At 37.6% G+C, this 21,450-nt stretch overlaps 3 protein-coding genes across 6 annotated transcripts; 2 read left to right on the forward strand and 1 right to left on the reverse strand.

The window, feature by feature from the left end:
• Positions 1 to 193: 193 nt before the first annotated feature.
• LOC116725594 (mediator of RNA polymerase II transcription subunit 26) lies at positions 194 to 4,663 on the reverse strand. Of its 4 annotated transcripts, none has more exons than XR_004340426.1 (5): positions 4,453 to 4,663; positions 2,935 to 3,009; positions 749 to 2,857; positions 402 to 659; positions 194 to 299 (listed from the first exon to the last, which is right to left on the reverse strand). XR_004340426.1 is itself a non-coding variant. In XM_032571757.1 (3 exons), the coding sequence occupies exons 1-3, from the start codon at positions 4,522 to 4,524 to the stop codon at positions 1,478 to 1,480; spliced, it is 1,527 nt and encodes a 508-aa protein (XP_032427648.1). In that variant the 5' UTR covers positions 4,525 to 4,663; the 3' UTR covers positions 260 to 1,477. The 4 variants fall into 4 exon arrangements, 1 of the variants encoding a protein (XP_032427648.1); XR_004340425.1 differs by having other exon boundaries at positions 379 to 659; XR_004340424.1 differs by having other exon boundaries at positions 260 to 659.
• pex11g (peroxisomal biogenesis factor 11 gamma) lies at positions 4,633 to 8,829 on the forward strand. The gene is given in 7 exon segments (XM_032571760.1): positions 4,633 to 4,660; positions 4,663 to 4,728; positions 4,731 to 4,765; positions 6,401 to 6,601; positions 6,681 to 6,859; positions 7,558 to 7,626; positions 7,829 to 8,829. Coding segments are annotated over 7 exon segments (825 nt in total). The 3' UTR covers positions 8,076 to 8,829.
• Positions 8,830 to 9,256: 427 nt separating this feature from the next.
• LOC116726347 (amyloid-beta A4 precursor protein-binding family A member 3) lies at positions 9,257 to 20,843 on the forward strand. Its single transcript, XM_032573034.1, has 11 exons — positions 9,257 to 9,723; positions 10,828 to 11,834; positions 12,175 to 12,205; positions 12,303 to 12,448; positions 12,580 to 12,666; positions 13,841 to 14,014; positions 15,220 to 15,399; positions 16,755 to 16,967; positions 19,669 to 19,788; positions 19,899 to 20,039; positions 20,149 to 20,843. Exons 2-11 carry the CDS (start codon positions 10,908 to 10,910, stop codon positions 20,218 to 20,220), a joined length of 2,091 nt encoding a protein of 696 aa, XP_032428925.1. The 5' UTR covers positions 9,257 to 9,723; positions 10,828 to 10,907; the 3' UTR covers positions 20,221 to 20,843.
• The last annotated feature ends 607 nt before the right edge of the window (positions 20,844 to 21,450 follow it).

Consider the following 21,450-nt stretch of genomic DNA (forward strand, 5'->3'; position numbering starts at 1 on the left):
TTCCGGTCACAGATTTCAAAATAAAAGAAACTATAAGCGCATTTCAAGAATGTACTACACAGCTTCATTGCCCATGCAAAAAAATATATTTTTTATTATATTTTTGAGTCTCTTTTTCTTGTAAAACACTCAAACTTGTCATGGTTTTTGGAAGGCTTTTTGCCCACATGCAGAACACTGTCGGGAGGCAAAATGAAAAGTGAAAAAAGTTTTATTGAATAAATAAACAGTTATGAATGAATGGGTCTTCTGTGGGCTGTTTTTTTTTTTTGACTGGAGACTTGGGGAAGACAGGAATACTGGAAGCAGAGTAATTAGAGAGGTGAGTGGGCAGCAGAGCAGTCACAATAGTGCTGGTGAAAACAATCTGGTTCTTACTGATGATGAAGATGATGGTCTACCAGGGGAAGGGGAAGAAATTGGAAGAGATCCAGTTTTGGGCTTGAGTGGGGCTTGGTCCAGATGAGTGAATACTTGTGGAAGCTGCTGGATGGTGGTGAGGTTGGAGGGCGGACAAGTAACGCAGGTGCTTGAAGAAGAGGAGCTAGTAGGACGTCAGTCATGGAGGTAGGAACCAGGAAAAAGGTCAGATGATCGTGAGACTCGTGAGAGATACCCAAAGGACACTGGAAGTGGAGCTCAGGTCTTGCCATGAAAACCTTGGAATGAGATCAGAGGGGTAAGCACAAAAACAATCTACGAAGAACTAGAGAAAACTCAGATAAGGCAAACTGTGTGGCTAGAGTACCATTACAGGTGAACATTCAGGCGTCGAAGGACTCTTAAAGCCAGGAAAATGACAGATTGTCTGCAGCGTGTGTGATAATAGCAGGTCCGCCCTCTGGTGACAGCAGCTCCAAGGCTCCATCTGGTGGAGAACCTGAACACGTGGAAGGAGATGGAAACCCCACACAAAACACAAAACCCCCACTCACAACAGAACTCACTTTATTTATAACACAACTCAGTGGATAGTTACGGTCCTACTTATAATAAAAAAGAAATTGAAAGCAAGTAAAACATGATTAATAAAGGACAAATGCTTTGTGTTGTATCAAAGATTTTCCATTTTAAAAAATGTTGTAATTTATTTGTGAAAACGTACATCTGTTGCCTGGAAATTTGTAATTCACTTGAACTGTATTCAGGTGGTCAAAAATGCCGTGAACGCTCTTAATTAATGCTGTACAGTTGCAAATGAAACAGTCCTAAACACAACAGCATGAGATTAATTTTGGACAAATTAAGTATTAAAGTATTTGTGTGTCGTTAATGATTTCTGAAAATGTCTTATAAATTCTCATAATACGGTTATCAAATGCCAACAAGAAAACAGGATATTTTACAAAATGAAAATACAAAATAAAAGCTGAATGTAACATCCAGCACAAATAAGCTATAATTTTCCTAAAATTTTCCCAACATGCCACATTTTGTAGACTTGAACATTTAATTTACTTCCAAGCTGAACCAAGTTTCAGTCCAGGCAGACGTAGGGCAAAATGTTCAGTCTGCTCTCATCTCCATGTGGATCTAGAGAGATGCACTCTGTCCAGTCGTACCAGTTCCCCTTGGTGTCGTAACACCCGTTAACTCCGGACCAACGCCGCCTCTGTAATCGGGTCAGGTCTTCACTGCTGATTTCTCTGCTAACTCCAGGTAACTCTTTGACATGATGGTCTGATACCAGTATGGACGTTTCTGTGGTATTCCTCTTCTGGTGATCCGCTCTTTTGCAAACCTCCGACATGAAAAGGTTGGCTCCAGGTGTGGGTGCACCAGATGACGACAGGATGTTGCTCTGCTGGGTGAGGTACGACTGGATTATTTCGCTCCTTGACAGTTCTTTCCAGTCCATCTGCTGGAATGGACTGGGAGGAATGGGTTGATTCGACTTCAGCTGGAGTTCAGAGACTTCCTGCTCTTCCGAAGACTCCTTAGGGCAGGTGCGTTTAATTTGTCCTGTTGATGGATCAAATGTGATCCTTCTGTCTTTTAACCTCACTGGTTTGCTTTTGTCTTCTGTAATTGGGTCATTCAGGTTCACAACATAATCTTTAGCCCTGTATTTTTCTCTTTTCTTGTTCACAGCATCATTAATAATAGTCTCATCATCCAAACTTGAAGTCCTGCTTTGAAACTCCAAATTTGCAGACCCTGAGTGGTTTGTGTGAACATTAAGTGACTGAACAGATTCCTCCACCTTCACACCTGGATTTTCACTACTTTGTGGTTTTTTTATTACAGCTTCTTGCTTTAGACTCTCAGGATGTTGCAACAGACAACCGGGGCTTCTAGTTTGATGTTTATCCCATCTAACCTGCTGTTGCATAAGCGTGTTAGCAGGGTTGCTATACACAGAGGCACTTGGATGAGGTTTGACAGCGTGAATAGGAACTTCATTTGACTTACTATTGTCCAGATATTTAGATGCATCCTTGTCTGATGGTTGGTGTGCATTAGTATTTGCAGGAATTTTAAAACTCCCACCAAGTCCATTAGATGGCTGCTGTTTTATATCATCATGGGCGACTTTGGGTTTCTTTGTTTGACCCTCTTTCTTGTCACATCTACGTTTCCTGTTGCTTATCGGTTCAGGATTTGGAGAGCAGTTGTTGAAGTCACTTCTGGCCTTTAACTCTGAGCCTGTTTTGCTCAAAGCTGGAGGAGAGGAGCAGGGGTGAATGCTGCCTTTGGAAGACCAAGATGCACCAGTGAGTTCTTTGGACACCAAGCCACCCTGACCTGGGTCGATTAGCTTCTGCCAGGTCCGAAGGAGCTTCTTGGCTCTTTTTGCAAGATCCTCGTTCTGAGTTTTTTTCCGGATGTCATTAATTAGCTTCCCAAGGCGCGTCTCCTACAACCAAAACATCGCAGATGTAATTTGACTTCCAAAAGAGTTGTTTTAATCAGATTTTTTGGATTTTAACATACCTCCAGTACTTCTTTGGTGATAGAGTATTTCTCCAAACTGGAAATCACTTCCACAACCACCACCATGTTGCGTATCTGCTCAGAAGACAAAGGTTTACAATGTAATACAGGAGTTTCTAATGAAATTGTGAGCCATCAGTTTCAAAAACCTGAAAATGATGGATCATTTGAACCAGATTAATCAAAACAATCAGAAATAAACTCTGTATATACCGTGTATATATCATTTTACAAATTTTTGAACTGAAAAAACAAAAAAGTTTCTGATTGTATACTAATTTATTGACATTCACCAACAGGTCAATGGACTACAGAGGGAAAACAGGGGTCATTAGGACAAACATTCATTTGCATAGAGTCTCAAATGTACACCTGCATTTCATGAAAATATGTACCGATACTGGTTTCAGGCTCAATGTGACTAGCAAAGACAAGAACATGCAAATATTATCTTACTAGCAGAGAGAAGCATAAAGATTTAAATAAAACCCTAAACATTGTGTTAGAAAGGAGGTTTATTTATCAGAAAGGTGTAAAATATTATTACTGATAACAAACATAGTGATTTAAGGTAACCTCAACCTGGAAATTAAGAGCAAAGCATCAAAAAAGAATAATGCAGCACATGTAAAAATACCAATGATATCATTGTTGTTTAATTATTAATATTAGAGTTAGACTGGTGGAGAGCACAAGTAAAAACAGCAGGAAGTCCCCATGTTATGTAATTATAACAGCATCATAGACACTTAGAGTTCCTGCACATAATCACTTTTTATAAATACAGGTATTTTTAACAAATATAATTCTTGAATTATTATGTATTGCTTTTGTTGTTTGGTTTTGGTTGAATGCATGATCACTTGCATTTCATATCATCATTTTGAAATCAACGAATTATGAACATGACTGTGCTTATTTTTTTGAACCATCTCCTTTTCTTTTCTTGCAGAGGCGGCAAAATGTAAAAACATTTTAATGCAAATAAATATAAATAATAAAACAGAAACAACAGGGATATTAAGAAAATAATGATCAGGATTTGGATGAATTTACGGTGGTCAGAGCAACAGCAGCTCTTACAAGTAGAAAATCTTTTCTTAGTGTTTGTTCTTGTATTTATTGCCCTGAAATGTCATTACAAAATAAAACACACAAAACATTGCTTTAGGACGTTATCTCTTGTCAACCTAATAAGATCTGAAAATAATTAAACATTATATGGACCAAATTTTTCTTTAAATTTTTTTTTTTTTTTTTGGAAACGCAACTTGAAATGAGTCGATTGAGTCAATTTGTTTTTATTGTTATTTTTGCTTCAAAAACATTAAAAATAGACTGGACAATGGACGGGGAGCATATTGCTGAAGAAAACAAAGCAATTAAAACAGAAATGCAACACTTCATAAAGCTCCACATTCATTAAATGGAGTAACTTTTGACACAGTGGGTCTCAGAGCCTATAATTTACCCCGTCCCCATTCTGTTTCCTGTGCTGTAAAACTTTAAAAAACTCACGTTGCTCTGGCCGTCGATGGCCTTCAGCAGCCGGTCTCTCATCACCCGCGGAGTGGCCGTGGCCGCCGTCATCGCCCGGTGGACACCAGAATCCCTCTCGACAAAACAAAGCGTTTGGAAAACCCAAAGATATTCGTGGACCAGATGTAAGATATTTTTTGAAAGCGGACATAACGTCTAATGACGCTGCTGTGTTTGTGTTCACTCCCCGCCGTCACCTGCTTGGTAAATCCGCTACAGGAGTCATTCGGGGATCTTCAGCTGTTCGCCTCCGCCTCCTCCTCCCCGGTCCTCTGAACTGGCTTTTGGTGAGGTACGTGCGAACAGCATGACGGGAACTATTTACGTAACCACCGCTGGATGGCTTGGGTAAACCACACTTGTCGTTCACCAGACAAGAATGGAGTCAGACGTCATACTGGTGAGAGACGCCATCGATGCGTATGTCAGTCATTCCGCCATATTGTGAGTGGCTTGTTCAACTCTGAATGACAAGAAGAACGAAAGTTAGCATTCAACTGAATAGTTTTAGTTTTCTCAGTAATATATGTTTATTTTAATAAAAATTTTGGTAATTACTGAGGCAAATTTAATATTTTCTGCAGTTGGTATAGCTGTAATAATAATAATAATAATAATAATAATAATTGTAACAATAATAATAGTAGTAGTAGTAATAGTAGTAGTAGTAGTAGTAATAATAATAATAATAATTGTAACAATAATAATAGTAGTAGTAATAGTAGTAGTAGTAGTAGTAATAATAATAATAATAATAATAATAATAATAGAGTATTATTATTATTGCCTCCCCTGATCGCACGTCACTGTTGTAGTGTTACTGTTTGTATTATTAATACCACATGTGATTATTTAATGTTTGTATTTTTCTAATAGTTTTCATGATTTTAAATATTATCATTATTAATAAATATTATAATTTTAAGTTACATAGCCTCAATCCAAAAGTCAACTAAATGCTTTTCTCCAATCAACTTGCAAACCCACTTGAACCAATCATTTGCTCATTTTCGTGCCTGTGATTTGGTCCAGAGTGTTAAAATAGACTCCTCCTCTAACTGGTTGCAGAAATCTTGCCTTACACAAATCGAAGATCATTTGCTCTGGTCTGTCTGAAGTAGTTCCTGTTTCAAAGTCCAGCTGGATGTTGGTGCATTTAGGTGCCGAGGCTGTCATATGCGTGCAGCAAAAGCTAAAATGTTCTGCAGAAACTAAATCAAATTAGAGTGTATTTATTTATCACAGTGTGCCCGTGGCACCGTGTAATCGGACATGCAGCAGCCTGTGGAGTCTCTCGTCCGACTGCTAGAGACATACAGAGGAAGAGATAAAGTTGTGAGTCTTCATTAAACCTCGTTTTTATCCAAAGGCTGTGAAAACACCGAGTCGGATACATCTGCAGGGAATAATGTAGTTATTTATTTTGTTGTGAGTGGTTTAATGCATTTTACCCCAGTAATTTTAGCAAAAACTGTGACTTTGAATCAGTGTGTATGACGGATTGAATTGACCATGCGTTTTTATGGGATTTTGATTTGCATAGCGCCTTATGGTAACGTTTGTTTCTTTCAATATAAAATTTATGAAACTTTGACAAAAACTGCAGGTGTGTGTCTGTCTGGTGAATTTTTGGTTGAAACAAACTTGCTCTTCATTTAGTGAAGTTACACCCAGTCAGTAGAGTATTAAGAAATTGTAGAAAGAGTAAGAGTAGCAGTATTTCATAAATAAAATTACTAAAGTAAAAGTAAAAAAAAAAAAAGTAATAGTAAATTTTTTCCAAAAAGTTACTCAAGTAAACTACTTCCCAGCTATGGTGTTGTAAAATTCTATTAATATTTTTCTACTTGGTGTTATTTTTTATAAATATAATCAGAATTTTGTGACTTTCATCCGTTAATTATTTTTTTTAACCTTTTGCCTGCAGATCAGGACGTTCTGTTATGGCTCTCAGCTGGTCGGAGGAGCTCTTACCCGGAAAGCAGCAGCAGCAGATGTGTCATCTCAGCGACTCGGGAAAAGTTTGCTTCTGTTTTCTGCTCAGCTCAGCCACTGCAGGACGGTGCTGAGGCTGTTTGATGATCTCTCCATGCTGGCGTACTCCCACAGCTATGGACTTGGTGCTTCGGTGATTCATAACAAATGTTGCTTACATGTCCGCACAAGTCCCGTCTTTCCTGTTGATACTGACCAGATTCTTGTTTCAGGAGGAGGATGCAGGCATCCGCTGGATATCGGTGCTTACGAACTTGGCTGACCAGCTGTACTATCCGTGTGAACATATTGCTTGGGCCGCAGACGCAGAGCTGATCAAAGTGAGGTCTGATAAGTGGTGGCTGTTCAGCACAGTGCTGTGGGGAACCTCGTTGTTGCTGGGGATCCTCAGGTGAGACATCTGCACACATCAGCTGAGTTATCTGCATCTGTTCTTCCATCCACTGACTATACTGGTGGTGTCCAAACTTTTTGCCCAGGGGGCTGAAAATTTCAAGTTGAAACTACTTCAAAACTACCACAAAATATGTTTAATTTTTATTATTGCAAAAAAATATATATTTTTTATATTTATATGTTTAGCAACAAACTAAGCATATGTTACTTTAATAAAATTAGCTAAATGAACTGATTTCTGTAGAAAAAAGATTTGTAGTTTGTTGTAGATTTTATACCAACAAACAGTGTGGTGGTGGCTAAGTAGGTAGAGTTGGTATTGTGCAAATCGAAAGTTGTAGGTTTGAATCCAACCTGTTGGTGTGTATTTTAACCCAAAGTTTTGTAATGGTATATAATTATTAGGGGTGCACCGATTGCAGTTTTCTGGCCAATTACCGATCTATTCAAAATCCTGACCTGCTGATTCCAATTTTGGCCGATACCATTTTTTTTTGTCTAAAATGTTGCCAAATGTTGGAAGAAAGTTGATGAGTTGCCAACAGTGAGATGACTATTGTTAACTGCAACATATAGATCTGATCTGGTGGGCCGGTCATGAAAGCATGAGCTAAATAAAGAAAGTTGTTGAAGTACAAAAATATTGTGAAAAGACTCAAATGAGAGTTTTAGTTCAAATCTTTATTTCTCCAGATCGTTTCGAGTTCTGCTGTTGCTCAGGAAGAAGCTGAAGAAACACCAGAGAGGCGAAGGAGGCAGCAGGTGTTTATTTAGCATATTAAATTTTTTTTATTTCAATGACATTTGCTTTATTATGCTTCCAGACTGACTATTTAAATAGTCAGTCTATTTGTTTGTCATCCTGTCTTATTTATGTTTTCTTCCAAACTAACAGGGTAAGACATCACTCTGTATTAGAAATATACTATTCTCCGATGCTCAGTAAATCTGCTTTCTCCTGCAGACGGTCTGACTTCCACAGGCAGATACAAGCGGAGATGCTGTCCATCCTCAGCAGCATGGCGGACCTCAGTAATGCCGTTCACTGGATGCCGCCAGGCTTCCTGTGGGCAGGACGATTCCCCAGCTGGCTGGTGGGCTTGCTGGGCACCACCTCCTCTCTTATTGGTTTGATTCAGATCAATACCAGCAGCAGTGAGCTGTCAGACAGTACAGTGTTGTCTTCACAATCAGGAGGAGATGCTAATTAACTGGATTATGAACAGCTTTTTGATTTGATCAGATCATCTGTTTAGATTAATTTCTACTCCTGTCTCCTATAGCTACAGTCTTACTACTTTTTGTAGGAGAATACAGAAAGTGTTAGCTACCTGAAATGTTTTTGAAATTATGAGATTAGTTTACATTTTAAATATATTTGGAAATTTTGTTTCTCTTCTGTGCTTTTATTTATGTAGATCAAAGCATGACTTGTTTCCTTTTGGAGACCGTCATGTTGTCTGGCTGATTCTGTTTATTTGTTGATTTTAGATTCTTCGTAGGTTGCTGGTGAAATTGGAAACCTGTGTTTCCCAATAATTTGATTAATGACAACTTATGATTTAACAAGGAGGTTTTTTTTTTTTGAAAACCACAATCTGTATTTGGTCAGTTGTTTCAAATATTAAAATTTATGAGGAAAAAGAGGAAAACGGAAAAAAATATGTAAGGGAGCGATATTTCTGACAGCTCTGTTTTAATAATGCTTCAGACATTTACAAACCGCAAACAATGTGGAGCAGCTGAATGGTTTTATTTAGATGAATGTATTATTGAGCAAAATGAGCTGATGTGGACAACATTTCAGATCTTTGAGTCGTCTTTATAAGTTCAGATAATTGCAAAAATAGATGTTTTGCATGGAAAAACGAGTAAAAAACATGACAGGTAAATATGCAATGTTATTTTGACTTAATGACAAAATTTAATCCATGTTTATTAATAAATTATTTTTTTAAAATTAAACAAAAATCACTTGTTCTGTTTTGTTTCGTTATGTGTGTGTTTTGGGGATTACTAACCGAAGAAGACTGATATTTCAAACTTTTTCAAGATAAATAGATTGAGATTTTTTTCTTTAGTCTACTTCTGTCTACCTGAAATAGATACAGAAAAAACAGAAAACGTTTTTTCCAATATTGGAAGCAGAAAGATACTTATATTCAAAGAATTACTGAGTATGCGGTAAAAGTTTTTCACACCAAAATGAAAGGGTAACTATGTACGCAACATTATATTCAACTAACAGCGAATTATACCAAAAATAAAAAAACAAAATAAAATAGGTCTTGACTTTCTTAATCGAAATATCGACATTTGATTAATCGGGGCTTGGACGCAGAGCGGTTGACGTATGTCGCTGTTGCATTTGATGCGGCTCGTAAGTAAAGTTTCAATCTGAGGAACTATTGCTCACATGAGATATTATGCTTTATATCTACTCTCTAATGCTAGTTAAATGCAACTTAATAAAAAACTCGTTGGCTTTCTGTATAAATTTAACTACGTACGTATATAAAATGGGTAACGAGACAGAATTTGTAAGGATTATTTGGGAAGCTGGGGAACTTGAACGCCGCAGCAGCATAGTCCTGGCCAATAAATAAAAGCAGTCACTCGACAGCAGCAGTAGCTTTTAAAGTTAGTCCGATTTACTCGGAAAAAAACAGAACAATAGTGAAGCATTCCGTTAAATTGCTACTTATGTCAGAATTACTGATGTCAATAGTATGACGGAAAAAGTATGCACAGAAGTTGTGGAGAGGGTTCAAATTCCTAAACACGTCGACTCATCGATCGTGGCAGCGACAGTTGTGTCTATCTGGACACAAAGGAGGCGAGAAAGATTTTGGACATCCGGTGAGAACTATTTTTATAGCCGTTATGGTGTTTTATGTGTTCATTGTTTTAGCTTTCATTACAGCAGCTGTCTACTAAGGTAAATACTGTAAAGTGGAGCAGTTAGCATCTAGCTAGTAATAATGCTACTTCAGTTAAACTGGTTGTAGACTTAAAAGGAGTTCTACTTGTATTAGTTTTAAATCAAATTGTTTTCCCCTTACTTATATGAAGAATTATGTATTTCACCAGAAGCACAGTGTTTATTTGAAGCCTTCTTCTTGTGCTTTTACAGTGAAACTCATCTCATTTTACTGTTTATTTCATTAACTATATCTGTATAGCAGTTATTAGTTACGCAATCGATAATTATTATTATTTTGTGTCACAAACGATATACTGGTGCATCTTAATAAATGATAAAATGAAAAATACTTTATTGCAGTAATTCAATAAAAAAAGTTACTCATTTTCAACTCAGTTCAAAAATACTTTAATTATCCTAAAAGGAAATTAAATGTCATCTAAGTATATTCAAAGAGTTGTGGAGGTTATGCTGTGCAGGTAGGAAATCTGGTAGCAGTCAGTGTTCCAACAAATCAGAGGAGGCTTCTTAATGAAGATAGTTGCTCTTGACAGTCATGACATGCTTACATGTGAACAACAGACAGGTCACCAGTCTTCAGACTAATTGGAGTTATGTGATATAACATTTCTTTGAGCAGCTGAAATTTGTGGTTGCAGTTACTGTAAGTCACATGCGTCAAACTCAAGGCCCGGGGGCCAAAGCTTTTTATGTGGCCCGCTAGACTCCATAAAAAGAACCTTAAAAAAAATTGTGTGTTTAAATATTTTTTTGTCAATCAAATTAAAACAGAGACAGCTTTTCTTAATATTTTAATAGGTTAATTGGTTTTATAAACACATTCTGCCACTACTGGCCCTTTGAGGACATTCATAATCTGTTGTAAGTCACAACCTTAACAAAAATAGATGCTTGAAATATATCACTCTGTGTTTATAAGTTTCCAGTTTTTAATTGAATTACTGAAATAAAAGTACTTTTCTTTCATAGTCTCATTTATTGATAACCACCTATAACGGCTTTAGTGTTTTTCTTTATAGGAATCCTTCCAGGACATTCTGCCGCATTGTGATCGCAGTACGGATTCTGCTCGGTAATGCCATCTTATCCTTGACACAAAATGGACTCCGACTGTGTCCCGGATCGTCAGTCTGCATCTACGCTTGCAGATGGCCCGCTGTCTGACTTTGACCCTGTTATTGGTGCCTCAGTGGAGGGAATCAGTGTGCTTCCAGTGCCAGAGGCAGAAGACCTTGATACCTACAGTCTAATTGTTCCTCCTCCTCTGGACTGGAGGTCCGACTCTTCCAGCGAAGCCGGTTCTGCTCATGATCTGGAAGACTCCGGCCCGCCTCCCTCTGCTGACCTCCTGGATCTGAGCAGCCTGGGAGAGTCAGGATCCCCTCCTCTGATCGGGGAAGACTCGTCGACTCCGATCCAGTCATACCAGCAGGTGCTTCTGGGAAATGCATCAGAGTTAGGCCAGGCTATAGAAGTTCAAGTTGAAGATGCAAATGTTCCAGCAGCAGAGGAAACGACTCACGAGATGTTCGTAGTTTCTGAGGAGGCGGCCAGCGAAGAAGAGGCGGAGGTTTCAAACAGGAGATCAGGTGATGAGGATCACAGCCGTATTCACGCCTTGCTCACCCAGCTTCAGTTGAGGGACACAGAGCGCCAAGACTATCACTACTCCAGCCTGGCTGAACAGGAAGCGTGCGGTCACTCCATGGTAACTCAGAGCACTGAAACCACAGGGCTGCTTTTCTCCGAAAGCCACCAGCGAGACCTGCTGGGACTGCTGCAGTGCACGAAGATCGGTCCTACGGCCCATCCGTCCCACCTGCCTCTCTTTGGCAACGTCGACGCCGTGCTCTCCGTTTCCTACAGCCAGGAGGATCCTCGCAGATGCTGGAGGCAGAGCGCAAACGGTCAGCGACGCAGGGAAGACTCCGTCGCTTCGCTCCCGGATGACGAGTACCCCGAACCCGTCTGGATGAAGCTCGGGGAGGAGCCGCCAGAGGATGAGGCTGGTGCCGACGGGGAACAGGTCGGTGTGAAAATGACTAAAACATAACCAAGACATTAACTTGACTGGGATGTTCATTTCTGAGGTGGAGTAGCAATAATCTCAAGTCAAATTGATGTTTTGCCATCCAATATTGTCAGAATCCCAAACTTCTTTGCGAAACATGTTTCTATCTAATTATCAACTCAATTTCAGTCAATATTTTTACGTCTTAACAACAGACAAATTAGTATAATTTACTCATTTTTAATTTTTAAAATTCTTTCCATCGGTTTTGGCTTCACAGTTTGTTTTTAATTTGATCCTCTCACAAACGTATGACATAAATTTATTAATCGAGTCTTCAATTTGCTTTTCAAAGAGTTCTGATGACCACCCGTCCTATAAAGATGGTGAGTTCGTTTTCCTTTGTTTCCCTTTTAATGAGATCTTTATGACCTCTTAGGCTGAGTTTTTGTTATTTTCTGATATGATGTGTTGCTGTTTCAGTGTCTGGTCCTTGTGACCCTGAAGACCTGCTGGACGGCGTTATCTTTGGAGCCAAGTATTTGGGCTCCACTCAGCTCAAATCGGACAGGAACCCCTCCACAAACGCTCGCATGACCCAGGCTCAGGAGGCCGTTGACAGGATTAAGGTGAATAATAAAAACATATTAGATTCAGAAGGACTGCACTTCAGTGTGGCCTGTAGAAATGAATGGGTTTCCAGTAGTGACCAGTCCAGTTCTGATGCTGCTGGATTTGACTGCGGTATGTTTGCTTGTAGGCTCCAGAGGGAGAGTCCCAGCCAATGACCGAAGTGGATCTGTTCATCTCCACAAAACGAATCAAAGTGCTTACAGCTGACACACAGGTGCTGAAAGTTTATCATAACAAGTCTTTATGTTTTCCGTTCTGTGTTTCCACCTCTCTAGAAAGGTGCAGCAAAGTGAATTTAAAGATCACAGCTAATTTATTGAACTAATTCAATTGAAAAACTGAAGCTTATCTTCTATTACTGAGAGTGATATATTTCAAGTGTTTCTTATTGTCTATTATGATGATTATTTCTTACAGACAAACTGAATCGTAAGCGTATGGGGAATTTTTCTGCCATAATTTGAGAGCACACATATTCAGTCTGAAAGCAGGATTCATGTCTTTTGTTCTCAAAACTTGTAATGCTTGTACTCAAAACTTCTGCCCTCTTTCAAATATTCACTGTTCTTTCTCAAACCTTTCTCTATGTGCTCAAAACTCGTCTCTTTCTGCTCACACACAAAACAAAACAAGTACAGTCGCCTGGCAACCTTTCAGCCAATAGAACTAAAGTGTTATACTGGGTGCCTTTGTTTCCTCTTAGTGGGGGTGCCTGGATAGATTATATAGATTAGATAAAATAGATTATCTAAGATAGATAGATGTCATGTTGTGACTAAGTTCTAGCATGGCTGGTTCTGTGGATCCATTTTCTTTGGTTGAGTGGACAAACTCCTGCCTTATATCAGAAGGCTGTTAGCGACCAGTAGCACACTTCTAGCATATGTTTTGCACATGTCCGGAGCAGAAAACTGTGGTCGTTGTTTCTCCCTACATCCAATAGGTGGCGCAGGTTGCTACAATCAACAGTAGCCACAGAGGCATACCCACTAGAAGGAAACAAACGCACCCAGTAGAACACTTTCATTCTATTGGCTCAGAGGTTGCCGTGCAACGTTACTTTTTTGTTCCAAGCAAGCAGAAAATGATTTGCAAGCGAGCAGAGAGATTTGCAAGCAGAGATTTGCTCCCAGCAGGGACAAGTCTGGTTTCTCCGAGCAAGGACAAAAGTTTGAGAAATGACAGTGAATATTTGAAAGAGAGCAGAAGTTTTGAGCACAGGTATTAAAAGTTTTGAGAACAAAAGACATGAAGTCCTTCTTTCAGACTGAAAATGTGCTCTTGACTTATGGCAGAAAAATTGCCCCATATAAGTGAAGTCGTCAGAATTTTAAGTTTATAGGATGAGACTTTTTGAAATAATTTAATAATGTCAAGCTTCCTCCCAGGAAGCCATGATGGATCACTCTCTGCAGACGATTTCCTACATAGCAGACATTAGTGACATTGTCGTCCTAATGGCGCGAAGGAAACATAAAGGGCAGGACGCGGACGCTGCTTCCTCTTCATCGCCGCCTCAAAAGAAGTGCCTAATGATTTGCCATGTTTTCTCCTCGGAGGATGTGAGTCTGTGTAATCGTTTAAAAGTTTACATGATTATTGTTTTGAAGCTTGGAATCCAGCAGTTGTGACAATAAGTTGCTGTAAGATTTGAGCAGCACAGGGTAAACAGGCGGTCAGAACGATATAATGTTCCAGCGTCTCCTTCTCTGCACAGTGAAGCTGTAAAAGTCTCAAATGTTCTGGTTTTTTCAGCTTTAGTCTGGCCTGGTTTCAGCCAGCAGGTTCCCCTGAGAATCAAATGCTCTGGCACTTGTCCCATTTTTCCAAAAATGGCAACATTTCATTTATTTGAGCAATTAACTAGCTGTAGGAAATTTAAAACTCCAGATAAACAATTTCTGACATTTGTTTCCCCTTCTTCTTATACCTGCAGCGTCTCTAATGATGGTAAATCCTCTCAAAGTAAAGAACCTATTTTGTTTGCTTCAGTTCTGAGGTGGAAAAAATATTTTCTCTATTGTATTTTTTTCTATGAAAGTGAAATGTATTTTTATTATTTTTACTTTTCCAATTTAACTTCTGCTTTAGAGCTGAAACAATTAATCATGATTAATCGATTATTGAAATAATCACCAACTGATTTAGTAATTGATTAATAATTTTTTTAAAATTCCAATTGCTGGAAGAACAACATATTCAGAGCAATTATTAAGCCAAAAATATACAATTTAGATTAAAAAAAATAACAATTGCCTATAAATGCGTTCTGCCCAGCACTTCTCAAGTGACATAGTTTTAACTACATTAGGTTAAAATGTTCTAAAACAAAATCTCTTTTTAAACATCTTTTGCTGTTCAATTATTAATTTGTTAATCAAAAAATAATCAGCAGATTAGGAGTACACTGTGCTGATGTTAAGTCAATAGGAAAAGGCTAAACGTTTCACATGTTGAAGTGTTTTTTAACTGCAGATTCATCCTTTGCTTCAAATGATCAGGTATTCACTGAAGGATGGCCATGTTTTTATTTTAGGCAATAAAACGTTTTCTTTCTTATTTAAAAATTACATTTTTCAGACATATTTCTAATATTATGTAAAATTAAGAGGTTAAATGAAAAATCTGCATAATGTGACCATTTATTTAATCTGATTAATTGATAGAATAATCGATTACTAAATTGATAATTAGTTGCAGCCCCAGTCTGCTTGCATGCATAAATATTGAACCTTGTTTGCCTCGTCCCTCTGGTCTCTCCTTACAGGCTCACGTCATCGCTCAGGCGATCGGACAGGCGTTTGGAGTGGCTTACCAGCAGTTTCTTCAGGCTAACGGCATCAAGGCCAGCGATCTGAAACCGGGCGAATACAGTAACTACCTGGAGAGTCAGGAGCTTTACAATGGAGATTTGGCCCACTTCTCGGACTCTCAGAACCTTCGAGATGTAAGCGAATGATTGAAACTTCATCATCTGGTGTTTTACTCATAAACCCATTCAATGAGTAGACTGTTATTAAGAATTATCAAGACTGATGTTTTCAGGCTTTTATTTCTGTTAAAGGAGCAGTAGTATGTATTTTCCAGGTACGTAGAGCCATTTTATATCACAATCAAGTAACTGTGTTATTTTCAATAGTTATAAATGTTATATACCGTATTTTTCAGATTATAAGCTGCTACTTTTTTCCCATGCTTTGAACCATGCGGTTTATAGCCCAGTGCGGCTTTTCTGTGGATTTTTCTTCAACCGCCAGGGGGCTCTTTGGCAGGAAGTGAATCATTGGAAGTCAAAATTTGAAATTAAAGAAGAAAGTGCTCATTTTCATTTAGAACAAGCACATGCTAGCAGCAGGCACGACGGAGAAATGTTTTCAAACTCATATCCCCTTATCATGGAAACCACACGAAGATGTTCATATGATGCAGCTTTTAAGTTGAAGATGATGATGAATACTTTATTAATCCCCAAGGGGAAATTCAAGATCTGGCAGTATAGATCGATAACCGCTGTACGTAAGCTTGGCGTGAATGAATCCATGGTTCGGCGTTGGAGATAGAGGGCTACGTCCTTAATAAATTGTGGAAAACCAAGCGCGGCGGAGATACTAGCGGCATATACTGTAACCCGGTACGGATTATACAGTACAGACCAAAAGTTTGGACACACCTTTCTAATTTAATGGATTTTCTTTATTTTCATGACTATTTATAAGGCAAGAAATCCCACTTATTAACCTGACAGGGCTCACCTATGAAGTGAAAACCATTTCAGGTGACTACCTCTTGAAGCTCATCAAGAAAATGCAGAGTGTGTGCAAAGCAGTAATCACAGCAAAAGGTTGCTACTTTGAAGAAACTAGAATATAAGGGGTATTTTCAGTTGTTTTACACTTTTTTGTTTAGTGCATATTTCCACATGTGTTATTCATAGTTTTGATGCCTTCAGTGTTAATCTACAATGTCAATAGTCATGAAAATAAAGAAAACTCATTGAATTAAAAGGTGTGTCCAAACTTTTGGTCTGTACTGTATATGCACGTTTCCAGTTTTTCTTTTAAACTTTATTGGTGCGGCTTATATTGAGGTGCGCTCTATAGTCCGGAAAATACGGTATATCAAACATGATGTATACAATTTGACTTTGCGATTTGAAGTCTTGAAATTGGGCTCTGTCTCTTTAAGAAGCTCCTGCTCTTTCCAACACTCCTACCACAATTCCACTCCATACAAACAGACGGAAGCAGCTAAGGAGCAAATACTTTTGTTTGTTTATGAAATCTGTGTGTGTTTGTGGTTCAGATTGGGATTACTAAGGCTGCCGGGGAAATCCTGGGTCTGGCCGTGGTGGAGTCGGGTTGGGGGTCCATCCTGCCCACCGTGGTGGTGGCCAACCTCCTCCATGGTGGTCCAGCTGAACGCTGCGGGGAACTCAGCATCGGTGACCGCATCATGTCCGTCAACGGCACCAGCCTGGTGGGTCTGCCCATCATCACCTGCCAGAACATCCTCCGGGTAAGAAGAGAAAAAGGCCTCAAGCTTGTTATGATACTAAAACTAATAATTTGGCTTTATTATGTAACATTGAGTGAGAAACAAAAATATTTCTGACTTTCTTTATATCTGTCATTGTCTCCGTTGTGCTCTAGATGGCACTGTGATGCAATATTCTTCATTTGATAATTGGTTTAATTGTGTCTGCGTATGTAAAACATTAATATGGCTAAAATCAGTTTGAAGTGTAATATCTTTTGGTTAATATAGTCAAAGTGTTGTTAATTTGTGCTTTGCATGCTAACAATATGTAGAGTCTGTGAGATGGAGTTTCTTTGTTTCTGCTTACACCTTTAACAGCTGAGTACTGAAGGCCAAGATAATGAAGATGTTTATTATTAGTAGAGTTGCCAACTCTACAATTTTCTGGATATTTGATTACAAAACATCTATTAAGTTGGGATTTAGTGTCTGTATCTTCCACAGAGCAGTGCTGTGTTTGTTTTGTAATTGGACAGTGTGGTAAAAGTTTTTTTTTCTTAAATTATCTCTAGTCTTAAAATCTGTTACACTGGAAGTTGTAGAGTCAACTCAGTTATTTTTGTAATAAATTGAGTCCTTAAATCACAATTTGTGCTTGTTACCTTCACTTAATCCAAATACTAGGAGTTTGGCATTTAAATCAGACCCGATCTTAGAACCACAGGTTTAATTTAAAATCCCAACAAGAAAAAGTTCAGAGGTTAAAAAAAAATCAGTAAAATTTACATTTATTTAAAAATATTGTGCAGTAAAGAATGTTTTCTAAGCACAGATCAATGTACAAAGTTGTAATTTTTCCCAAACGTAGATTATTTCGTATTGCTGCTGCAAAGGTCATGTAAGATAGAAACTTAGCACCTTGGATTAGATTGAACAGATAGTTATAAATACCGTAACATAACAAACCAGGAGTATTATTAGTGGTTTTGTGCAGCATTCACCCATAGAACAAGATTTTTACTGACAAAATAAAATATTCTTCAAATGGAAAAAAATACATGCAAGTATTTTTAAAAATTTTATTAACCATGTTTTTTCTTTTCATTTAAAACAAAATGTAAATGGAATCCCAAAAATGTACTTACTTTTACTCTAAAGCAGACGTCTTCATTAAACGTGGTTTTGAAGAAACAGAAAGCATATTTGAAGAAAGAGTGACTCACATCCACTTCTTCTTCTTCTTCTTCTTGATTTTCTTTTTCTAGATTAATTGGAGAAATCAACCAACTAGAAAAATTTGGAAACTATATGACTGTACTTTAATGAGATATTTAAGAAAATCTCATATTTAACAATTCAGTTAGATTACTTTTTCATTGTATTAAGATAGTAATTTTTTGTTTAATTGTAGGTAAAATGAAAAGATTACAACAAATTCACTTTTGCATTATTAATAATAAAAATATTTTTTCATGGAGTTTTTTCATGGCAAAATGGTTTGGACATCTCCAGTAATTTGTACTACATTGAATGTTATCAGTACAGACTGTGATGGGATCATTTTGTTTCAGCGAGTCCAAAGCTTGGAAACTCTTCTATTGGTCATCCTAAAAACATGCTGCTCAAATTAAAGATAACGGTGACTAACCAAATAATATCTGTTACCAGATGTTTCCGCTCATCCAAGGAAAATATGTTCAGACTCTGTGTAGTTTAATTATCTTTTTTTTTTTTTTTTTTATCACATAGCTTCTCACAACAAACAAAAGTCTTTAAATTTAGCGGTTAATAAAGATTTTTATTTGTATGTTACAAAACCATCAGGGTTTTCCTTTTTTAAAATACATTTTCAACATATAACATCTAAAAGCTAAACACTAATTTAAACTAGGGCTGCACAATATATCGGCAATATATCGTCATGTCAATTTAACCATGTGCAATAACAATATCTGTTATATACTGTTTGGAGTGAATAATTATTGGCTAATGTATTACAAACATAATGAACTTAACATTTTTCATGGTGATGTGATATTTAGCCAGTTGAACAGAGTTTTGTTTCAGTACATTTTCACACTGGACACTAATGATGTTCTTCAAAATGCTAAAGGTCACAGGATGATGGAAGGACAGATGAGAAAGAAAGGAAAGTAGAACATGGGCACCTGATATCATCATCAAATATCAGGGTTTCCCCTGGAAAACTTGCTAAGTCTGGTGGTAGAGGCGCTGGGACAGTCATCCAACATTCCTGGTTAAAAAATTTTGAAAGTTGACAGGAAATTGGAAAATATTACTAGGTAATTGTAAATGTATTATTGGAAGACATTAACAAAACTCATACACCAACTATGAAGTCTTAGAAAAGGCAAACATTAAAAAAATTTTTAAATGATGTTTAGCCTGGTGGGTCGCAAGTAAAACCTCGTGGACCGCCAGGCTTATAATACACTGCAATATTTACCAAAATTATCGTTGCCTTAAGATTTTCTAATTTTATGCATCCCTAATTTAAAACTATACTCTTTGCAACTTCCAAATAGTTTAAATGTATGATTTGTTATGTTTATTTATTTATTTTTACAAAATGTTTGCTTTGGTTGTTTTTACATACGTGTTTTATTTTTCATTTTTCTATATTTTATTTTATTTTTTTGCTTTTGTGAAGATTATTGAGCACTTAGATGAGATTTAACAAGTTTTCTTTTTCATTTTTATTTGCTTATTTCCCAATCAGGACCTTAAAAGCCAAAAGTATGTAAAGCTCAGCATCGTCCACTGTCCTCCAGTCACCATGGCGATTATAAAGAGACCAGATCCCAAGTTCCAGCTTGGCTTCAGCGTCGAGGATGGCATCGTATGTAAATTCTGATGACTGTCCAAGCAGTAGGCAGTTGGGAACGAATAAAGCATTTACTGATTCCTTTCTTTGTATGAAAATCTGAAGTTTTCTCTTAATTTTTCCAGATCTGCAGTCTGATGAGAGGCGGTATTGCAGAAAGAGGAGGAATCCGCGTTGGACACCGCATCATTGAAATCAACGGGCAGAGTGTTGTTGCAACTCCCCATGACAAAATCATCCAGATCCTGACAAATGCGATTGGAGAGGTCGGTAATTATCGAAATGCTCACATAAGCAGCTATAAAAGTCTGAATTAATAGATGTTGATCTGATAGATATTGTGAAAATTTGATGAATTTTCTCGTTCGTTCACAGATTCACTTGAAGACGATGCCTGCCTCGACGTATCGACTCCTAACAGGACAAGAGCAGCCAGTGTTTCTTTAAACATTGTTCCTGCTTTGCATTGATGTAGTCGCTGCACAGCGCCCAAGCTTCTTAAGCTTCTGCCAAACCCAGAAAATATTATGCAATTTGTAGCGCACAACTGTTGACACAGTGATGCCATCATACCACAAACTAGTCATCTTAAATATTTTAATGTGAGAGCATTATTTAAAATGTAAGATCTAGAGACCTGATTGGTTTTTATTTATTAGATTTTTTTAGAAAGGGTAAGCAGTCTTTTTAAAATTAAAGTGTTCACCTCGTCACATTGGAGTCTTCCAGCCTTACATGCTTTCAGAGTGAGTCTGTTTGTTAACATACTTGAAGTGACCTCACTGAATCAGGATAAGAGGTCTGAGTGTTTCAAAGTGACTTCCTATTCATCTTGTTTTTATGCATATCAACACAAACCTTAAAGAACGTTCTGGTTCTTCATGCAGTGTCTTACTGGCCTGGTAGAGATATGCTTAATTTAAGATTACTGCCTTATTTCATAGAGATATGAATATATTTGTATGCTTTTATGCTGATATGGATGCTCAATAAAATGTTCAGTAATATATCTTCATGTAATGTATTGAGAGCCTGTTAATGCATGAACAAATAAAGAGTTGGAAACATTTTTTAATGTCCTTTGAGCTTGATGCACTCATGCTAAAAAAAGTAGGTCATTTGTTTTTGCACAATTTATTTATTTTTTTTAGAAACTCAATTTAGAGGTCAGGCACTGAAGTGGGGCAAGATGGCCTTGTCTGCAGTCTTTGCTCTGATTATAATGAGCCATTCTTTGAACATAGTTTTGGTGGAACTGTGTTCCATAGCAGTAAGAGATCATTTCAGTGGAGCTAAGAGGAAGAATCCAGCTTCTTAAAGGCAACCACAATCCCATTTGTAAAAGTTCAGTCAGAAAAGTACCATTATGGCAGTTAACCCAAAATAGTCCATTAAATTACCAGAGAGGCAGAGAACGCTGGCAACACAAACCCATGCCACTAAGCTCTGTACACCCTGTACCTGAGTTAATCTAAAAGCCAGTTGTCACTGGAAGTCCAATTAAAAAAAAAAATCTTTCTGCAGCCTGAATTTATTTTGAAATTATTTATTTTTGTAATTTTTATTAGATTAGTGTTTCATAAAATATCAGAATTTGCACATAACCTTGTCATTTTGTCTGTCTGATGACATAATTTATTGTGAAAATGTCAGATGTTTCTCAGTATTTAAGTAGCC

This window comes from Xiphophorus hellerii, chromosome 9 (genome assembly GCF_003331165.1).
Source record: "Xiphophorus hellerii strain 12219 chromosome 9, Xiphophorus_hellerii-4.1, whole genome shotgun sequence".
NCBI lineage: Eukaryota > Metazoa > Chordata > Actinopteri > Cyprinodontiformes > Poeciliidae > Xiphophorus > Xiphophorus hellerii.